The 22,347-nt window shown below is 35.4% G+C and overlaps 1 protein-coding gene across 5 annotated transcripts in view; it reads right to left on the minus strand.

Annotated features, from left to right (window-relative positions):
* The window catches only part of LOC140141894 (colorectal mutant cancer protein-like), a 532,683-nt gene that overhangs the window by 48,960 nt on the left and 461,376 nt on the right, over positions 1–22,347 (minus strand). For 4 of the 5 annotated variants that reach the window (XM_072163768.1, XM_072163767.1, XM_072163769.1 and 1 more), the window contains one exon: positions 16–129. In XM_072163768.1, coding sequence (XP_072019869.1) covers positions 16–129 — 114 coding nt within the window. Of the gene's footprint in view, positions 1–15; positions 130–15,292; positions 15,455–22,347 lie in introns of those variants that run through there. The other variant, XM_072163771.1, reaches the window with a different exon arrangement.

Here is a 22,347-nt window from a genome sequence, read left to right on the forward strand (position 1 = left end):
TAAGTATTTTCTTACCTGGGCTTTTGCGAGTTTCTTTTCTGATGCATCTCGTTCTGCTGTTGCTCTCTGTAGGCTGTTGGTTAACTCTATTATTTCTCCCTTTAATGATGCTAGGGCAGCAAGGTGAAGCTGAAAAGACGCAAGGAATAAGAGAAATAGGATTAATTTAATAAAATATCATTGATTTTTTAAATGAATCAAAAACACCATAGTAGGGAAACTACACCAGGCACAAAAAGAAACTTGTCAGTTATATTCATCCTTGCTGTTCAATAACTTGATAATTTTTGATTATTCTGAAATATACATTTTGTTAATTAGACTTTACTTTCTCATTTGACACCCTATTCTGAAATATACATCTTGTTAATTGGACTTTACTTTCTCATTTGACACCCTGTTCGTGAAAAACGAACAAGAATTGACCAAGACATGCGCCTCCAAAGCCTCAAACCCCAAAATCAAAAGTTGCATTTTTAACGATTTTCAATGGGAACGCATTGTTGTATTGCACACAAGCACCACGGGCCAATCAATAAAGCACACAGTGTAACAGGCACAATTGAATCGTTAAAATTGCAACTTTTCATTTTGGGGTTTGAGAGTTTGGAGGCGCATATCTTGGTCAATTCTTGCTCAATGTTCACGAACAGGGTGTCAAAATGAAAAGAAAAGTCAATTAACAAGATGTATATTCAGAATAATCAAAATTATCAAGTTATTGAACAGCAAGGATGAATATAACTGACGAGTTTTTTTTATGCCTGGTGTATGTCAAAAATGTTAAAAGAGAGATATATTTCAAATTGTGACAAAGATGTGAATCAAACATGTGGGAACCAAACTGAATCAGTGTTACTTCATAATATTTTGATTCAACACATGAGCCACACTTAACACCACACGCCCCAGCTGGCTATTTATAAACACATGCACAAAATAAAGACATTTCATGCCGGAATAACCCCAATATTGCTGACCTTGACCAACTAGCAGATCGCAACCATATCAACTGTGAAAATACAAGCGTTTGACACTCGACAATTTTACTCAGACCAATTAGACAGTCGGGGACCCTTTGCAAGTTAAAATGCAATTAAATTAAGCGAACAGTTTTGGAGAACCATTGTCGCCATGTAGACACGCAAATCATCCAATATTATCTATTCGGAGTAAACTCCTTCTCTAATAGGTTTCGTTGGTCATGATATTGCAAAGGATCATTTAACAGTTTCTAACCTTATTACCGACGAATAAAGTGAATCTTTCAACTGAAAAAATTCAATATCTGTTCACTGCGATTACAAATCCATTAAATAAATCTTGCAATATACAATTGTCTGTTGCTATTGAGATAAATGCAGGGGTGGAAACCAACACACTCACAAATTGGGCTATTCTAGTTGAAATCCATACACCCCCTATGGAAGATATGACATTAATTTTACACACAGGGGGTGTCGATTTTAAACGGAGACACCCATTCAGGTAACGCCATTTAACATCTTCCATAAGGGGTGTATGGATTTTAACTGGAATAAGCCAATGCAGGTGTAAAGATTTGTTAATATTAAGTAAAAGTTACAAATTTTAATTGAATACCACCTATTCAAACTTGCTCAGACAACCGATGATTTTTAGTCTTTTTCAAAGACTACTCGTGATGGAAGGGGGGAGCAAAGCCACGACATGGAGTCACAAAGCGGTGGGTTCGGTAAATGTGTGGTACCCTGTAGTTTCTCTCTCTACAATCTACATAATATGCATAATGGATAACACAGACTACTCAGTAATACCTTTTGAAATTAATATCATTTTTTAAGTGCATGATGTATTCATTGGAGATATTTCAAGCACAATATATTGTTAAGAATATAATATATTTCTCACAGGCATACTGATGAACAAAGTTGAATTTGTCATTAAAATTTGTCAGTGGACTGGGTTGGAGAGTGCTTTTTTATGTTTTGAAGAAGAGCAAGGTTGAGTCTTCGCCTGAAGTTAAGCTGATGTACCAAAATTTAAAATTGCAGCTTTTTCTGTACACAAATTTCAATTAGGGAGGGGGACTATTATAATTGTCTAACTTAACTCTGAAAAAGATTCCTTTTTCCCTGTGGAGCCTCAACATTTTGCACTGAATATCAGTAGCTAACACCTGGTTCAACCTAAAATTTTCTTCAAGACTGTTTAAACAAAGCAACAACAACAATGGCACAAATAGCCTCCCTTGACCCACACCTCTGTGACTACTCAAGTAGAATTAAACACATTCACAAAACAATGTATTCTAGGATATGACCCACAATCAAGTCAGAGTCAAATGAAGTATCAACTCAGGGATTTGTTTTGTTTAACAACTCTACTTAGACACAGTTGACATGGTATCAATGAATTTCTCCTTGTAATGTTTAGTTTTACACCTGCTAATAATATTATGAGGGATTTCATGCAGAAGAATTTAGGGATATGCATGGCAATTCTACATAGTGATGTGTTTTGAATTTCCCATGATTGCCACAAGAGATTTTAGAATTGGGAAATATTTGACAAATTTGGCAATTTACAACACAATGAAGTGTTTCAAATTTCCTTTTTTGAATGAATTTTTCCCCTGTTTTTTTTATTATTTATAGACCCAGAAGAGATTTTGGAAATTTTAGACAAATTATGTCATCTAAAATTATGCAGTATCAAACTACAGCATCATTGTTGTTTGACCAAGGCTGAGGTTAATATTTGTTGTGCGTTTTAATTTCCAGCAAAAAAATCACATTATGTTATAAAACGATAGAACTAGCCCTGTTCGTGAACTGTAATGCCCCTGCAATGAGATGAGCTGTCTGTTATAAAGTGACCAGCAGGCGGTATATTGTTGGGCCATTTTAGGTCATGCAGAGACTTAGAACCTGTGCTAAGGAAACAATGGAACCAGGCAATGGACTAAAGAAATGTTTCAGTAATGATCTGTGTTTAAAAAATCTTATTGCTATCATAACCTAGATAAGAACTAACATCACTGAATTTTGAAATATTTGAACTTGAGACAGGTAAAGCATTTAGAGAGCATTTTTTTCATTTCATTTTTATTAATGATAGATAATTCCCAACCATAAAACAATTTTAAGATATTGCTGTCAATATCCAAATCTTTAGCAGATAGAAAATCTTACCACTACTATTTTCAACTATGATAAATTATCAAACAACTGACAATTTACAAAATAAATAAAAAATTCCAGCAAATCGAGACATTCATATCATATCTAAATGCCATAGACACATTGATTGACATAATCTTATTTCGCATCACGTCATCATCTCAAGATTATAACATTCATTGAGACTACTACAAACACAAGTATTATATTACAGACATTTTTGTTCAAATATAAGTGACATTTATTACTGGCTTCAAGAGAATAAAATCCATACATTTTCATCAGAAATAATATAAACATATTCTTCTTTGCTAAAATAACTCTTGAATGACACATGATGAATTTGTCTCTATATGGGCTATTCCAGTTGAAATCAATACACCCCCTATGGAAGACATGATCTTAATATCCCACACAGGGGGTGTAGATTTCAAATGGAGTCGCCCACACAGGTAACCCCATATGAAATTCACACTCCTGTGTGGAAGATTAAGGCTACGATTTCATTATCAAGATCAATATATTATTGAAAAATAACACTTTGGTGTTTTGCAAAAGTTCAATTCATATACTTTGAAAACTTGCTTGATTTATTGTTGTTAATGAGTTGAGTCAAGAACCACAGGGCCTACAAAAGTAAACATCTCAAAAAAGTAATTACCCCTTAAAAATAATGGCCATTATCAAAAAGCGGGCTATTGCATTACAAATCTGTAAAATGCGTTGGAAGCAGAATTTATTTCTGCACAATTTGACACCTCATTTAATTTGTACCAATTGACTAAATATTGGGGGGGGATCTTGCTCCTCAAGCCAAGCCTCTGGTGCTCCATAGACATTGTCAAGCTATTTAGCCAATCAAAAGACTGATGAGAAAGTGTATATAAATGGTTTGAAACAAGTTTTTGTCAGTCAATCGTATATTTCAAAAGATGTTGTCGTATACAATTCAAATTCTCTCAATTAATAATAATAATTAAGTCTCTGCAATTTTATTTCATCAAAATTGCTAACAGTATTGCAAGATATCATAAAATACATGCTACGTGATATTTTGAAGCAAGTGCCCAAACTTAAATGTCATGTATGTGCATCTCATCATTTTATGCATCTTTACAAATTTTATTGACTCAAGCCTCAGCTATTTTATTTGCAAAATAAGTATAATTCAGAAATGCCCTGTCATAATACCATCAATGGAAATCTTCGCCCCCATAATTATTAGTACATGTAGGAGTGCAAATGATGTACTGTATAAGTGGCAATTTTTGCATGTTATTCTCGCGATTTGGTGTGAGAGACACGTTTTTGCGAATGTTATTTTCAAGATTGCCCAGTCCTTCCCTATACTTGTGCTATTTTTGCGGTTGGAGCTCTAATCGCAAAATTTGCTAAAATAAAGTATTTGAATCAGATTCAATCAGTGTGATGTTATTACATCTGGTCTGCTGTCATTTTTTTCTCATTCCAAACAAACAAAGAAACATGAATAAGTAACATTTGCATATGAACGGCTATAGAGCTGGATAGTGGCAGTACCAGTAAAAAACACTTTTTGTGGCAATTTTGCAAAAAATTTTTTATTTCATACTCCCCAAAAAAATTAACTTTGCTCACCATGCTCATCTCCGCCTCCCCCCCCCCAAAAAAAAAACAAACCAAAACCCCAAAACACCACAGAAATTCTGGTGCTGCCACTGAAGCTGGAATGCTAGCGACTATACTGATATATGCAATGTGATATGTTCCCAGGGATATGCTATATAACATCTAACCCCTCAATATATGAAATAATTTTGCACCACAATAAACTCAAAGTGGTCTCCCAAAGCCCCAGATAAGATTTGTTTATTTACTTGTTTATGCTACCCAACACAAGAAGAGATGAATTCAATGCATGTAGACATGTTCATTCAATTCGATTTGATAACTACATTTTATGCCAGTGGGGAGTTCAGATCCAAACACAGATATTACTAACTCAAATTATTTGACAAGAAATGTTGTTGCTACATCCCACCAAAGCTGCCTTATTGAAGCAAAATGTTTGGTCTTATTCAATCATGTCTTGCCCCTGAACATCAACTTGTCTTTAGGGCAGTAGGATTTTATGCAGAATCAAATCCATTTTTTTTGGAGGGGAGGGACAATAAAAAATTGGTTCACCCATAATTTGACATGGTGGCCATTCAGGGGCCGGGGGTGGGAGGTGGAATACTGTATCTACTCCTAAATGTATGTGATCCTGACCAAGGTTTTCCAATACATGTACATGTATAGGCCTACATGTATTAGAATTTACCACACTCCCTATCTTTCAACTTTGTCCAATTTTTTCCAATAGCTTGTTCCCCTTCATCTGAGATTCCGATAGTTTTCTATCAAAGGTCCCCACACCTCACAATTTACTGAAAATTCAAAATAATATTGCGTAGTGGCTCTTGAGATGACATGATATGAAGAAATTTGGATATAGTATATGAAAAGATGGAATCTGAAATGATCACCCCTCCAGCTACAGCAATTATTGATGTTTATTGTTTGTACGTTGAATTACTGTCATTAATTTCCAAACACATGGCAGCTATTTTTCATCATTACATTCATAATTTGGCAGACCTATGTTTTTAACCCCATGAGAACTACCTGCTGATTGGTCAAAAAGAAGTTACCATTATCAATTGGACCAATCAGCAACATTGTTAGAATATTAAATTTCACCACACACACAAAAATGGGGTGAATTATTTGCAAAGCTCCATTCTGATTGGTGATTTAATTGAAGTTTTCATGTAATTGACCAATCAGAGGCAATATTACATTGGCAGGTAGTGCTCGGGGGTTAATACATATGAACTGAAATATGAGAGCATCACTTCCTACGCATACAATTATGACAAGTCGGTATCAAACAAATCTCAACATTTGATTCGCTTTGTGAGGAGGGTAACTATAGCCGATGACAATTTGTAATACCATCGGGGAAGTTCACGAGGTCTCATATAAAAATAGCTCCTCTTTGATACTTTCTGCATAGTTTGTTTCAATTTTACAGGCTTAATCGCTTCAGATTTTGACTTTTTAGTAATACAAAAAAATTCTGTAAGTAACATAGAAATAATTTGAAAGTACTTTTGGATTTTTATGGCATTATGTATCACTGAAAAAATAAATAAAGAAGTTATTTTCCTCAGTTATAGCAGGTTTTTATTATCATCTCATGAGATACCACTATCATACCAGGCAAGAAGCAAAAATGAGATATTCCAGTTCAAATACATCACCCCCTCTGGAAAACATGACTTTAATCTTCCACATAGGGAGTATGAATTTCAAATGGGGTTACCTGAATGGTAGCTCCATAATGATATTCACACCCCCTGTGTGTGAGATTGAAGTGGAATATTCAGATTTCAATCCTAATGAAAATAAGATGCACCCTTTTGTAGCCTCTGCCAAATGCAGTGAGGAATTAAGGGAACACAACAGAGGATCAATGTAATCCTGTAAACACAACTAGATTCGTTAGGAGGGATGGGTTAACAATTTCAGTTATGCTTCTCATAGATGCTCTTAAATTATCAATGGTATTTGTCCCACTTCCAGTTTCATTAAAGATGGGTGGGGCGGGAGGGGGTCAGTTAAAAGGTTTCATCTTATGGTTTGTTCCTAAGCTTTCTCAGGAAAGATGCAATTACCCGATAGTTCACATGTCTCCATCAAGTTGGTAACAAATTGCCTGAAAGTCAGACCTACATAGACAGCACAACAGGTGAATGAACGTTGCACAGGAACGCATGATGTTAATTTGGTGGCATTCAAGACTAATGCAGATCGGTTGCAGCCACATCATGCAGCATCACCCGTTTAATGTACCACATTCATGTTCAATCACCTACCTCTCGTGCTGTCTAATACACATCTTTATTTTCCTTTAGTTTTTAATGAACGAATGAGCAAGTGAGAGAGGTGCATATTGAAAGTGACATAGGTACTTGTTGTAGAATGTTCGTCTGCTCAAGATCTTTCAGCAAATTTTGTCGATGCAAACTTATTGAAGATAGAAAACAATATTCTCTCGGTTGGGGATGTTCCATCTATTGCACTTACTCACTTCTCACGTCTGTCAAAGGGGACACCCCCGCAAAATCCCTATTGGTTTGTACAGGGCCTTTTAGTTCAAGTCAATTTTCTCAGCACAGAAAATACCAATTTATACTGTCTTTGGTAATTATTTAAAGTTGATTTTCCTGATAAGAAATCAAACTTTTGGAATTGTTTTATCAAGAGGTATTTATTTTATGGCAGGTTTTGTGATTTCCACCATTGAGTGCAACGGTAAGTCTCTCCTTCGTGTCCGAGGGGGCGAGATGGAACAGCCAAATATCGGCAAAAGCAACCAATGGGAAGAAGCAATCTATCGCAAGTGACATCATGAAGACCGACAGAATCTCTGTGAACATGGTGAGTCACATCTGTCCCTATTTTGGTCCATCAGGTCACCCTCACAACGACACCAGGCAGCTATAGTAACTAATGAATCCCATCATCTGACAACAATAATTTCTACCAGTTTTGAATCCTTGTAGCCACGTTTTAGTCATTCATTAGCGAGATACACCATCAAGATAAGGTTTAGACAAAGCCTCCGTAAATCGGTTACTCACCAATTTACATCACTCTGGGGTGAATGAAAAGGTGCTTTGATGTGATTAGATTACATTTAATTATTATGCAGGCCTGTGAAAGTTCTCCTAGCTTGGAAGCTGGAACTTTGATATACATCATGTATATGTAGTACTCGCTCATTTTGGGGATGCGAGTAGTTTCATCACTTAACCCATATTTCTATGGGATTCTTTCTTCCATGCATTTGCCTCCTCCTCTTTGTTTTTCAATGTCTTCTACTGTCTACAGTTTTCCCGCTACCAAATAATGTAAATATCTAGACTAAAATCGACGATTTATCTGAGACATGTAAATTGGAAATTTAGTACTATTCCAACACCAATAACAATATTCCAATACTATCAAGCGGTTTTGAAACATGCAAACATAAGAAGTGTAAAGAGTTTTGAGCAAATCATTGATACACATAGTTATATATACGAACAAGTAAACCTGCAAATTTGTGTCTCAACCCCATTAACTCTAAAAGCATTGGACTTCGGTACAATTTCATGTTTTCAAAAGCACTCGATAGTAACTATCAAGTTTTTATGGTATACAGCTACCAGCAACTTGTTTGGTGTTAATTTTAATAGCACAAAAGTATGGAAACCTAAAGGGGTGGTAACCAACAAGCAGAATCATAAGATAAATTCAAATATAAGTAAATGTGGGTCGTTATTCACAAAACTGAAGTAACAAACTTTCAAAATAATGACACTTTAGTAGGGCCATTCACAAAATTAATACTATACTTCCCCCTGCTAAGATGTTATCACATTTCACAAAAGCTACAAACAATGTCCCTGTCATTAGGCCATACTTGTTGGAATGCCTGTCAATCAAACACTTAGCCTATTGATCAAATGTCAAATACAAGATCACTGAGCATTCAATTTGCACAATGTGTCATCACTTTCGGTAGCTCAGGTATACATGTAGGCCTAAATACCTGTGGGAGTACAATGCATCATCACTTTCGGTAGCTCAGGTATACATGTAGGCCTAAATACCTGTGGGAGCAAGTCAATAATGTGATGATTCAAAAGTTATTTGCCTTTCAATTTCAATGCTAAATCTGTGATCAATTGGATTTGTTATACAAAAGACCTCAAATGTTGTCAATAGACATTCATTTCAAGCTAAACACTAAACCTGTGGGCTGCTTGAGCATGTTGAGTACATTGTAGCTTTGGTAAGAGCTACAGCTAAGCTATATCTAAAACCCTGATGAGGCATGGAAGTGCCAATTTTGGCGCTTATCCGCATCTTCTCAGTGCTCAGGGTTGCCAAACCCGCGATTTGGTAGCCCAATTGGGCGACTTTTGAAGATTTTTCCCGCGACTTTTGACAATTTCCTGTCCCATAGAAACCAATGGTTAAGAAAAAATTTGGGCGACTTTTCAACATTGGCTCCCGCGACTTCCGGTAGTTTTCTGCCCCATTGAAACCAATGATAAAGAGAAAAATTGGGTGACTTTTTCGATTATTTGACCCGCGATTCGGGCTGAAATCTTTTGGCAACCCTGTCAGTGCTAGGCGCCTCTGTATTGCAATGCAAGGGAACTTATCAAGGTCTAACTCTGAAAAATTATATTCTACATTTAAGATGTGTCTCATCATTTTATCCAATTCAAAAAGTGTAGGCCTAATTTCTGTAGGTTTATCATGGTATTCATTTGTTTTCTTCTTTTTTGTTAATTAATAAGAAATACTTAGTTTAAGCATTCTCTAACTACGAAATTCACAACATTTCTTGTACATTTCTTAGGTAGTCTCTATTGACACTTCAAACTGTCAATATTCATGGCAATCTTAGCAAGTATCCAGGGGTGTAACCCAATAGTACTACACACATGAAATGCTTTATTGTTAAGCCTGTCAAATTTAGCAGGGTACGTAGCAAACAATCAGATCATGACCTTAATTGTTGCATTGTAAGTTTATTCCAAACCCAAATATGACCATGTGACTAAAAATCAATGTTAACTAGAGCGATAACCGCACCATAGCTGAACCATGTGGCTTCGGCAGTATATTGTGGTAGGCCTATACTGTCATCATTGCATTTAAATTTCAGCTCAATTGAAGCATTTTGAAAACTTGACATTTGACCCCTTTATTGCCCCTTAATGACCTTAAATATTTTAAACATGTTTAGAATGTCATAAGGATCATTATGTTTAAATTTCAGCTCAATCTGAGCATTTTGGAAAACTTGACCTTTGACCCTTTTTGACCCCCTTAATGACCTTAAATGAATCTTAAAATGTTTTTAAAATGTTTAGAATGTCATAAGGATCATTGCATATAAATTTCAGCTCAATTGGAGCATTTTGAAAAACTTGACCTTTGACCCCTTTATGACCCCTTAATGACCTTAAATGAATTTTAAAATATTTTTGAAATGTTTAGAATGTCATAAGGATCATTGCATTTAAATTTCAGCTCAATTGGAGCATTTTGAAAACCTTGACCTTTGACCCCTTTATGACCCCTTAATGACCTGAAATAAATTTTTAAATGTTTTAAACATGTTTAGAATGTTGTAAGGATCATTGCATTTAAATTTGAGCTCAATCGGATCATTTTCGGTTAAAATGACCTTTTTTGACCCCTGTGACCTCAGGATGACCTTTGATGTTTGGAAATATTTTTATTATATTCTTTATGTTTTCCTCTTTCATATGACACCACTCATGGGGTCATACCTTCGTGGCATTTAGAGATATGTCCATTTCAGACCAAATGGTTAGTTAGTAAGCTAGTAAGTAAGCTAGTAAGTAAGCTAGTAAGTAAGCTAGTAACATTCACTCATATAGGCTGATACCATTTCATGGTTCAGCAAAAATGGCACAATTGCCAATATTGTAGTAGCAACAGAGAAATGTAAATGTTGAAGCATTACAGTGTATGTGTTCAACTACAAGTATGGTTGATGCACCAGAACTCAGTGTTGCCAAAACTTTTCAGCGCCAAGGCGCGGTGCATTGGCTCACCAGGCTGCGGCAAAGGATTCTCAAGTAACCTAATTTTTAGGCTTAAAAAGAGCCCTCATTACCAGATATTTGGGTGGATTTACCCGAATTTAGAATGCAATTCACCCAATTGGGAGGGAAAGCACTTGACTTAAAAACTTCTGGTACTCAATGGGAAATGACATTGGTATAACTTATAACTTATTGGGCTACTTATACTATAAGTAGCCCAATTTTAGGCAAGTAGCAGCAAGTGATTGCCAAGTAGCCCAATACCTGTATTTTTCAGCTCTTCCTAACTGAAGTTTCTGCCAATGTTATGTTACTAAGTTACACATGAGAAACGCAAACAGAGCCCCACTATGCAATTTCTACAGATGAAACTTTTTACCTGTACTGAGACCATTTTTAATAATGTCTGTAGCAAAGAAAAGCATGATATTGCGTTACAAGTCAAACATACAAATTGAAATACAAAAGGGGTGGGAATAAGTGCAGGAGTGTGGGGAACATTTTGATAGGGAAATTGGAACTAGATTTTGTTGAACAAAGTCTGCTGAATGTTTGCTTTACAGGTGGAATGAAATACTGTGTTATTGCTGTATTTTCAAACTACTTTCACAAGCTCGAAATGCAATAGTGAGAAAGTTTCACTCTGCAAAACAAGATAGGAAGATTGGTAAATCTTATTTTACAGATTGAACATTTTCATGCAACTTGTGAAAACAGACATGAAATTTCAGTTGTTTCAAGAACAAAACTTGATCCAGAGCATTTTGGCTCATACAGTTCAGCATTTGTTTGTTTGTCAGAATTAAGTCTGCATCAACTTGTGGTCCAGGAAAAGAAGTGGAGTTCCGATCATCACGCCGATCATCTTATCGCTGATCAAGCTATTCGCTGATCAAGCTGTAACGCGTGACCTAGATCTTTTTACGTGATATTCAGATAGAGAGAGCAGTCAGATACAACTGTAGGACCTTGTCACAACTATAAATTAGGGTTACTAGTTTTCACTTGTCTGTTGGCCTGTTAGGTAAAGTTACTTTGGAGGTATTTATAGGGTTGACATTTCTTTCCACATGTTAATTCTTTTGTATTGTATTGTTTTCTGTGAAATTATAAAATGTTCATGTTTCCAGAAGTCCCATTTCTGTGGCTTTTGTTTGGACATAATTTGCAGACAAATTTGGCTTGATCACTTTCAATAATAAAGTTGATGAAAAAACCATAAACCCTGTTTAAAAAAATACCCAAAATGCAAAATAGCTTAGGCCCCTATAGCCCAGCATGTTTAAAAATGTCTTTTTCTTATAATATTCACTAAAAACAAATCAGTACTGTAAAAAAAAAATGACTGTTTCCCAAAACTTGAAATGTATGTGCACAAAATTACTGCGCTAACAAGCTTGATCCTTTAATGCTTTTGAACCTGTGATGTCCAATGTCATCCAGATCACATAGCCTATGGCATAGACAACAATGTGTGTTTAGACAGCATCCATTGCCCTGACAGCTCAACTGTCCATCACAATAATGCTTACAATACTGTGTGGACTCCTGATAACGAATGGCCATTGTATCACCCAGTGTTGCAAAAATGTTCAGCCCAGATCGCGGGTCAAAGAATAAAAAACTCGTCCAATTTATTCTTTTAGCCATTGGTTTCGGGAGGCTATAACCGGAGATAGCGAGGGCCAATGTTAAAAGGTAGCCCTTTTTTTTGTTAACTACATGTATGTTAAAAGTTGCCCAATTGGTTTACCAAATTGCGGGTTTGGCAACCCAGGTAATACTATGGACCAGGATACTATGGAAACAGCATCATACCCTGGTCATCTTGATTGAGATGTGATTGGGAGCATGATCTGATTGACAGCTACCATTTACCAACGGCCTGCAAGAATTCACTTTATACAGTAACCTGAGAAGAATACTGGTTTGATGAACAGAACATGTTTGAAAACACGATTTATTGAGCAAAAAGATACACAATGTGTCAAAGCATGACCTTTTTTTTAACAAGGATAAGAAAGTTTGTGTCAAAATACGAACTTTTTTGAAAAGATACAAAATGTTCTGTCAAAAACCTTAAAAAAATGTGACCCTATTTTTCAAGATTTTTGAGTAGGTTGGAAATGAGTAGTACAAGTACTATCATTTTAGACCCTATTATGAATTCCAGTTTAAAATACAGGCACTAAAAGGATAAGAAAGTTTGTGTCAAAATACGAACTTTTTTGAAAAGATACAAAATGTTCTGTCAAAAACCTTAAAAAAATGTGACACTATTTTTCAAGATTTTTGGGTAGGTTGGAAAAGAGTAGTACATGTACTATTTTTTTAGACCCTTATTATGAATCCCTGTTTGAAATACTGGCACTAAATTTGATTTTATATCCATTTCAATTATTAATGTTTTCATTTTTTGTCCTGTCAAATTTTACGCTGATTGAATAATGCAAATGTAATGTTGTGGCTTGTTAAATTGAAGAAGATCCATTGAACCATTTCTATGAGTATGAGTAAACAAATCTTTAACCAATAAAATGTATTTTGGTATTTCCTGTCATTTTCCAATAATATCAAAAGCTATTCAATTGATGAGACACCCATGATACAATCCACAGAACAATATGGGTGTACATACTCAAATTTATGATGACAATTATCTGAAAATTGATTTGGGGTTATCCCCTCTAGCTGATCATCAATTCAGTCATTTCTTTTCAATCCAAAATCTATATCATATACAGGGTTGCCAAACCCGCGATTTGGTAGCCCAATTGGGCGACTTTGGAACAATTTTCCCGCGACTTTTGACAATTTCCTTTCCCATAGAAACCAATGGTTAAGAAAAAATTTGGGCGACTTTTCAACATTGGCTCCCGCGACTTCCGATAGTTTCCTTCCCCATAGAAACCAATGGTGAAGAGAAAAATTGGGCGACTTTTCGATTATTTCACCCGCGATTCAGGCTGAAATCTTTTGGCAACCCTGATCATATAATGCAATTTAACGACACCGCATGATGTCTGTTGTACTACAGTACAATTTAATTTGATAACCTGCCTACATTGTATGAGTCATAATACATCAAAATGCTAACAAAATTATATAAATTTGTACAAATTATATGTCATACAATATGGACATCAACTACATCTACAAATTCAGAATAAGGCAAATTGCAGTTTTTATTCCTATCACAATGCACCATAATGTTTTACCAAATTCAACATTAATTTTAGACACATTTTCAAAGGGAAAAACATAGCTTTATCATCAGAACTACAGGCTGACATAGTTTTGGTAGTTTTGTACGATCAACAGTAGGCCCTACATGTATATAAAAGAACAAAATCTTTAATTTCAGAGGGCAGGTTAATTGGCAACATTAATAAGTTGTTCTCATTTTAACATTGGAATTTTCTTATGTTTTTATCTTAAAATCAAGATTTTCTCTTAAACATATGCAATGGAAGATAGCTTCAACAGTTTATGCCATGCCCTAAACATTTAAAAGAAAACTACAGAGGATAACAAGCATTCAGGAATGTGGAAACTAATGAGCATAAAATTTTGAAATAAATGCTGCTGATGTTTATTTTGATGATAAAACATTTCAGCAAATGCAAAAGATGAGTAATTTGACATGACCCACAAATAAAACACATTATAGAAATGACATCCAAGAATTAAACTAATGAAAATAAACGGTTGGTTTGATGGTCTAAAATAAATTGGAAAATGGAGAAAAGATGAAGACTCTAATTGATGGCACGCTGAATAGGTTTGTATAATTTGTGGGTGAAAAGGTTAATGTAGTCAGCATGGTTGATGGCAACCATAATAAATGTAGGGTCAACTAATGGATCCTAACAAAATAACATTAATCAAACATTATTTATGGTAGTCACAACTTAAATTGTCTCCGCATACATTTGGAACTAAAAATGTGCATTCATCAGTAATGATTTTTTTTCTTCTGACGTTCAAAGTACATACTGCTAGTGCTAGGGCCTAAACATCAATAAATATTCTTCAGCAACATATAATTTAACCAAAGCATTTCTACATGTACATTGTGTATACCAATTTTTTTTGCTCTGAAATATTGCCATCTTTAGTGTTTACATCATGGAATTTGAATATCCTACCTACATAACTTCATGTAGTTCTACCTTGTATAGGACCAAGCTGCATACACAATAGGCCAACAGGAGCCTTCACCAAACGATATCACTATTGTGTGTATCATATAAATATACCCAGGGACAATATTACAGTGTAAATAGTGGGTATTGATATCAAACAATAACACAACATCTTTTGCCTTTAATATATATTTTGTTAGAAATCTCAAGGTCAGAATCTTACCTAAGAAATGTACCTATTATCACCCTCCATACACAACACGTATGTACATATGTTTACTTGAAATAAACAAAAATTTGCCGATATCTTTTTTTAAATACCACTCACCTCACACCTGTTGCACTGTCGCATAATTATGTCTACGATTCCTCTACGCATAACAAAAGACTTTACAAGAAGTACATTCCAATGGAGGAAATAGTACGGCACAAAAGTTACAGGCAAGTTTATGAAGCTACTCCACAACAGCGCTCAGCTCAACAGCCTCTCTAAAACCATAGGTATTAGAGGAAAAATGCTAAAACATAGCCTTTATCCATATAATCTCAACAGAGAGCAGCTGCAGAACTGGCTAAAATTCACTCAAGTTAAAGTGGGTATCAACCCTTCCCTTATTTCATCAAATTGTTCACTTATCCTTTCTAAGTCACCCTTATATATTCCACATGGTTTTTGTGAACAGCAGATTGAAGCAGCCCGTGAAGCAGCAACCAGTTTGTAACACCTCCAACTTCGGAATGGGCCCAATATGCTTTCAAGCATGGAAGTTTCAAGTGAGTCAGTGATCAACTATTGTTTATGGAAGACCTATCTACTACTACATGTGTAGGAGGTCCTTAGTTTTAGGCTAGACTTCTCCCAGTCTCAATGTTTGTATTGGTAGATTGTCACTGTTGCATTGAGTGTGTATGTAAGCATGTGACGATCACAGCAATAACATTGAAGACTTGAATTAATTCTAGGTGTCCTAAGGTTAGGGGCCAAATATAACACCAATAATCTCTCGATCAAATTTGTTAGCTTATTTCAAGATGACTTGATTTGCATACTGTAGAAGTAGATATTTTTGTGCCACATTTATTTTCGCGCTTTTCACGTTCCAAGCTGCTATCGTGAAAAATAACAACATGCAAATAATTCCTTTTATGTATAAGTAAATGTAAGGAAACTTAAAATCACAAACAGTTCAAAATTGGCAAAGTAAAAAAAATTCACACCAAAAAAATTTCATTACACAAAATTTCGGAAATTTTTATGTGATTAATTTTTCAGGTTTTGCCAATTTTGAACTGTTTCGCTTGTTTTTAAATTTGCGATTTTATGTTTCCTTACATTGACCTATACACACAAGGAATATATTCCCGGGTTATTTTCACGGTAGCAGCTTGGAAGGCGAAAAGTGCGAAAATGAATGTAGAACAAAAATTTCAACTTTTACAGTACATTATTTTACACCACTAACTCGTTAACACAGTTATGATTTGAAATGGAGGAGTAACCTTGGGGTTAATTAAGTGTTAATTTGATACTTCAAGATATGATCAAATTAAATATGAGGCTTCCTGACAAATCAATTAAATTTATATATCTGTACCCCGGATCTGTACATGGGCTAAAACTGGCAGACATTTTATGTTAAATCAAATTCAGGTAGAAATTGATTTTGTAAAACAAATATTTCAAACAAACTTTTAGAATACTCTACCACTGTAGATTTTCAATGGGGGTCTTTTATGAACGACCCATACACATACACTGTGAATGTAAAAAATGGTAGGGTATTCTAAAAGATAGCCATTCCGTTTTCACATTTATTTCATCTTTTTTTTTTATAATTATATTTACATTATCTTGCTTGTTAAATAAATAAATAAATAAATAAATAAATAAATAAATAAATAAATAAATAAATAAATAAATAAATAAATAAATAAATAAATAAATAAATAAATAAATAAATAAATAAATAAATAAATAAATAAATAAATAAATAAATAAATAAATAAATAAATAAATAAATAAATAGAATTCTAAAGGAATTCCAATACTCTACTGGGTTAGAAAGTTGATGCCAATAATCAAACTTTCCTAAAAAGGCAACAGACATGCACAATGACTGATATGATAGAGAAATGTATTGAAAGAATGACAGACAAACTGACTAACAAACTAGTTCCCAATGAAACTTAACCACCTGTAGAGTAATTCTAGAACTTGCTCAATTCCCGCGGATGGGGATGCCTGAACAGCTAGCACGAGTAGAGGCACGCAGCGTCAAAAGTGAGGCACGAAGCGCCAACTTCGGCATAGACAGTAGCACCTCCGATTGCTTGTGGATCATAGGTAGTGGCAGAGGCTCTTTACTAGAGCTAGTTATATAATTTCCCAAATAAGTATCCGCTATGTTAAATTTCTTATTGATTGGGCATCCAAAGTTGAATCCCAAGCCAAGTCATCACAGCATGCCTAAGGAGACTTTCAATCTACTGATGGGAAGATTGCGATCAATGATCAAATCATCAAAATAATTGCCAAAGTCATTTCCGACTTTAATCAAGGGCAGATCACCCTCACTGATAAAGCTGTTTTTGATCTTGGCAGGGCGAATAATTTGTTACTTAGCATATGAGATAAAGCTAAATTAAAGATGTATGATTGTAATGAGATTGTAAAATATTGTTAACATTAACCCTAACCCAACCCATGGTTTTTTTGCTATCAGAAGGGAAAGAAGAAACAAAAAAGGACAGAAGATGAACAAAGAAGTCACTTGGTACCCCCGAGATTCGAACCTCGGACCCCTCACATGCTACGCAGAAGATCACCAACCTGTAGCCATGGGGTTACGCTGGCCTGGTCGGCGGTTCTCTGGGTATATGTGACTTAGGCTGATTGCGTCATGGCATCACAATTCACATGGAATGCGTGTATGTGCAGTGCTTTTCATAGTGAGCTTTAGTGAGTTTCAGTCAGTTTAAAGGATCATCACCCAAACATTTTCCGAGTTGAGTTCAATGACTCAAGCAATTTGGGTTCTAGAGGCAAAAATGTATCCTAGTGGCCAAGAAAACAGTATACACAACTTCCAGGATAGTAACTACCGAACTCATATACCATGTTTTTGTTCATAACCTCCTATACGAAACATAATTCCAGGCATAAAATTTCACTGGGGTTATGAGAAAAATATGGACTTTCACCTGATACCAAAATCTGTATTTTGATGGGGTAAAGTGGGGGATGAGGTTGTCAATCTGGTCACACATCTTTAATCAATGAGTCCAGCCTCTAGTTGGTGTGTGAGGCACATAGATCTGAAGATACCTATCTTGCTTTTTTTCACACTTAATATCACAGTTCTTATTAATTACTAGCGTCTTTAATGCAATGTTCACATGATTAACCAACTTGAGATGGTTCCATTACGCCTATACAATAAATGATGACAAATTCTCAATGCCCCGCTGATTTATTCTAGAATCCTTGATGTAGTTCACTTATAGCGACCTACATTACACTTGCTCTAAAAATACACAAACCTACGCAACATTAAAACACACATTTAGTCTACATTTTCATGGCTGACAAAACAGGATTTTAGAATCTTTCTCAATATTTTGCCAACTGAGGAAAACTAAATTGCATTGGTGAGACTATATATAAGCCGAAAAGTGGGGGAATTTAGAGTTATGTTCCGGGTAAACTACAGCAGTTTTCCATCAATACTATAGTCTTCACAAAAATGTCAACATGCTGTCATTAAAGTAGCAATGTATATTGAAATACAGCACATATTGTTTTAGCATTTTTAAAAATGTTTTGTGTTTTAAAAAAGACACATTTTGCATGCGAGTTTGACTTGGGAAATTAATTTAACATAAACATGAATATTACACTATAGGCTACTCAGGAACAACAACAAGAGCAGGGTCTTCATAAACAACTCAGTATCGCCTATACAAATTCCAATAATGTCAAGTGTTTAACCCCATGAGAACTACCTGCCGATTGGCCAAAATTAATCTTGTGTCCAATTTTGAACCAATCACAGAGGGTATTAATAAGATCACCTACAAATGCAAGTTTGACCATAAATAATTAAAAGCCTAGTCATAATTGGCAATTGAAATGAGTATTTCAAGTTATCAACCAATCATAAATGCTGTTAGATGACTAGTAGTGTCCAAGGGGTTAAAGCAATTCAGATGCAACAACTTGACAGTGAAATTGACTGAGAAGTTGATTTTTCAGCAATCACAAAAACACTATAGGTCCCACAAAGTACTAGTACGCTGTTGAGAGTGCTAGTGCCTCATCGTAAATGGGGTGAGGAGATTGTTCTAAAGAGTGAAAAAGGGGTGTACTTTCAAGCTGTTTTCTATTACTTTGCCTTATATATTAAGTCAAGTACATACCCTGCACAGGTATGGTAAGTGCAGACAACAAGCCTTTATTTTAGCAATTGGGAAAAATCACAACAATAACAACTTATAAAAACAAACTGTTACAAAATAAACAATAGCTATTGATAGAGGGTTAGGCAAAACCCCTCAAAAACACCCCCCAAAAAAAAAAAAACAACAAAACAAAATGCTGAAGTTTGTTTCCTCTATGAGAATATATTGAAAAGTAGTCTTTGTCACAGCCTGTGAAACTGATACACTGCTACCATATTCAGGGTGTGTGCTTGTTGGACTGATGCTGCTCACTGGATTGCTGAGCCTGTCATCACTACGATTGTGGATTGTGGGGGTCTTTGACAAAGACTACCTGAATGTAAAAGAATACATGGGCATTTCGGGAGTGGAAAACAAAACATATCACGACCCTGAGATTGCGACTAGTCCTTATTATAGTGCAGTGGCGGCGCGAGAAATTTTTATCGGGGGGGAGGTGAATTTCATGGGTGGTGCAAATCAACAGATTTCGCGCAAAAATGCTGTAAAAAGTGGAAGTTTCCGTAATTTTGGGTTTTTACTGGGGGAAAGAGTTCTGATGGTGGGGGGGGGAGTATTTGCACCCCATGCCCCTGTGGCACCGCCTTTTATAGTGTTGTATGACAAATGATAACATTTACCAGGACTGCTAATAGATATTTAGATACTGGCAGTTTCACATGATCACACTCTGTGCCATCCTTCCAATCCTACTGGAAAAACAATTAAATAGTCGTAATTTGACCTGGCCTATATGTCCCGTCACTCATTACACTTAAAACAGAAGTAGTAATTACATTGGATATGCCTTTAGTAATAATAGGCCTACATCCAAAAGATCATCATAAATGCATTATGCAAATTTTACCCGAACAGCCAGTAGGCTGGAAAAACTTATATTATTCATGTACTCTAAATGTAATATTGAAAAGGCCACTCAGATTCTAAGGGACAACTCTTACAACTTTGATTTCACAGTGGGGAGATTCCACTTTTTTGAACAAATACTCTTGCCGTCACACTTTGTATTTTGAGTGAAATTTTATCACTCCAAAATATGGCATGTTGGTTCTATTTGATAGAATGATACGAAGCAGATATCAAATATGGTAATAAAAAGGAACAATTCTACCCCTCCCCCCTTGTTTGATTTCTAAACTCACACCTGCACTTCATGTGCACACATGGACACTTGATTGCTGCTTTGCCAGCAAGTCATAATAAATGCCTGAATGCAAAAAGCACTATTTAATTATGACCTTCTTGCATTGGACTGACAAATTATAGGACGGGTAAATACAATCAAATGAAGATAAATGGCGATGACTAGTCCCTCACTATCAATGCATCACTGAATTTTACAACAATTTTGGGGATGATGTTGGCGCCAATGTACGGTCATATTCCCAAGTCTGGGATACCCTAGAGAGGGGAGGTTGTGTCGTCTGCTAACACTTCATTTGGCAAATAATCTTCATATCACTGCTTCCTATCTTAAATTCAGATGTATTGATCGGAGACTGGGGTGATATTTGATACACAATGTCACGTTTTAGATCATTCTGGTGAAAAAGTTCATTAGGTGGGGTATGTAATGGCGTAATTAAAATCAACATGTCAAATGAATGAATATGCACCTGTAGGGGGCTGTTTAGTTCTTGACATTACACTAGGATCCACAACATCCTCATCTATCAGGGGCACAGTCCTTTAACCCCAATACATTTGCACATTCATTGAATGACGTTTGAAAATTTGGGTACAAAAACTCATACTCTGCAACTTGAGGTTAAATTTTGCACTATGATTGTTCAATTGAGGTTATTGAACTATGCCATTAGGATGAGGCCATTGTGGTCCATTGTGTTAGCCTTATGCTTTATTGATGATGAAATTTAGAACTGTTGGCTGCAGGTATGCACCTTTTGGTCCCAAGTCAGTGAAAAATAACAAACTCAATAGAAGTGCATTTGCCTCATAAACAAAATGCTAGAGCTAGACCCATCCAAGTCAGGGAGAAAATATGTTTCTTTGCTGTGTCATAATTGATTGAAATCAAAATATATTTATTAAAACTATCTGCTAAATACATGTAGGTGTCATCCACGACATGTAGCAAACAATTCAAAGCAGAAATACAGAAATATACAACTGTCAAATTGGGTTCTTCCATTTAAAATCCACACTCCCCCCTGTGGAAGATTTGGAAATATCTTCCACAAGGGGAGTAAGTTTTTCAAATGTAATTGGTCAGAGTTTAACAATTTTGGACCCCATATACTCCCCTGTATTATGGCTTTACCTATATCTTCCATAACTGGAGGAGTATTTCAAATGGAAGTTACCAAATTGTCTATTTGATTCTAACTTATGCCCCCTCTGTAGAAGACTTAGCTAAATCTTCCACAGGGGTAGTGTGGATTTTAAATGGAATATTCAATAGAGTTTGCATATGGGATATCTTGCACTAGAAGGCAAAGCTTTTGCCCACTATATGCCCCATCTATGTCGTTTTCTACATGTATTAAATATGACATTTCTATATCATGTATTGAAGTTACAAACCAAGCCAAGTAGCCATCAAGTCAAGACTGACAGTATATGGTGAATCCAACGAAAAGTGTACACGGCATGTTCAGGGCCATAACTTAAAAGTATTAATCAATTGGCATTCATTTTTGTATTGTGTTTATTACGCCTTGATCATACGCTTCGCCATATATATATAAGACCCCTTCTGTGAAAAACTTAGACACAGAGACCCCAAAACATGCTATTTTTACCCATTTTTTCAAAATATTTCTTAAAGTATTTTTAAAAACGTCTAAATCAGTTATGAAAAGAAGTCATTGGATTGAATCTAAATTGATTTCCTGAAAGGCGTGTATTCAAAGATTGCCTGTTCAATTTTTCACATATTTGTACATAATTATGAATTTTTGGTGA

Source organism: Amphiura filiformis, chromosome 20 (assembly GCF_039555335.1).
Source record: "Amphiura filiformis chromosome 20, Afil_fr2py, whole genome shotgun sequence".
In the NCBI taxonomy this organism is placed as follows: domain Eukaryota; kingdom Metazoa; phylum Echinodermata; class Ophiuroidea; order Amphilepidida; family Amphiuridae; genus Amphiura; species Amphiura filiformis.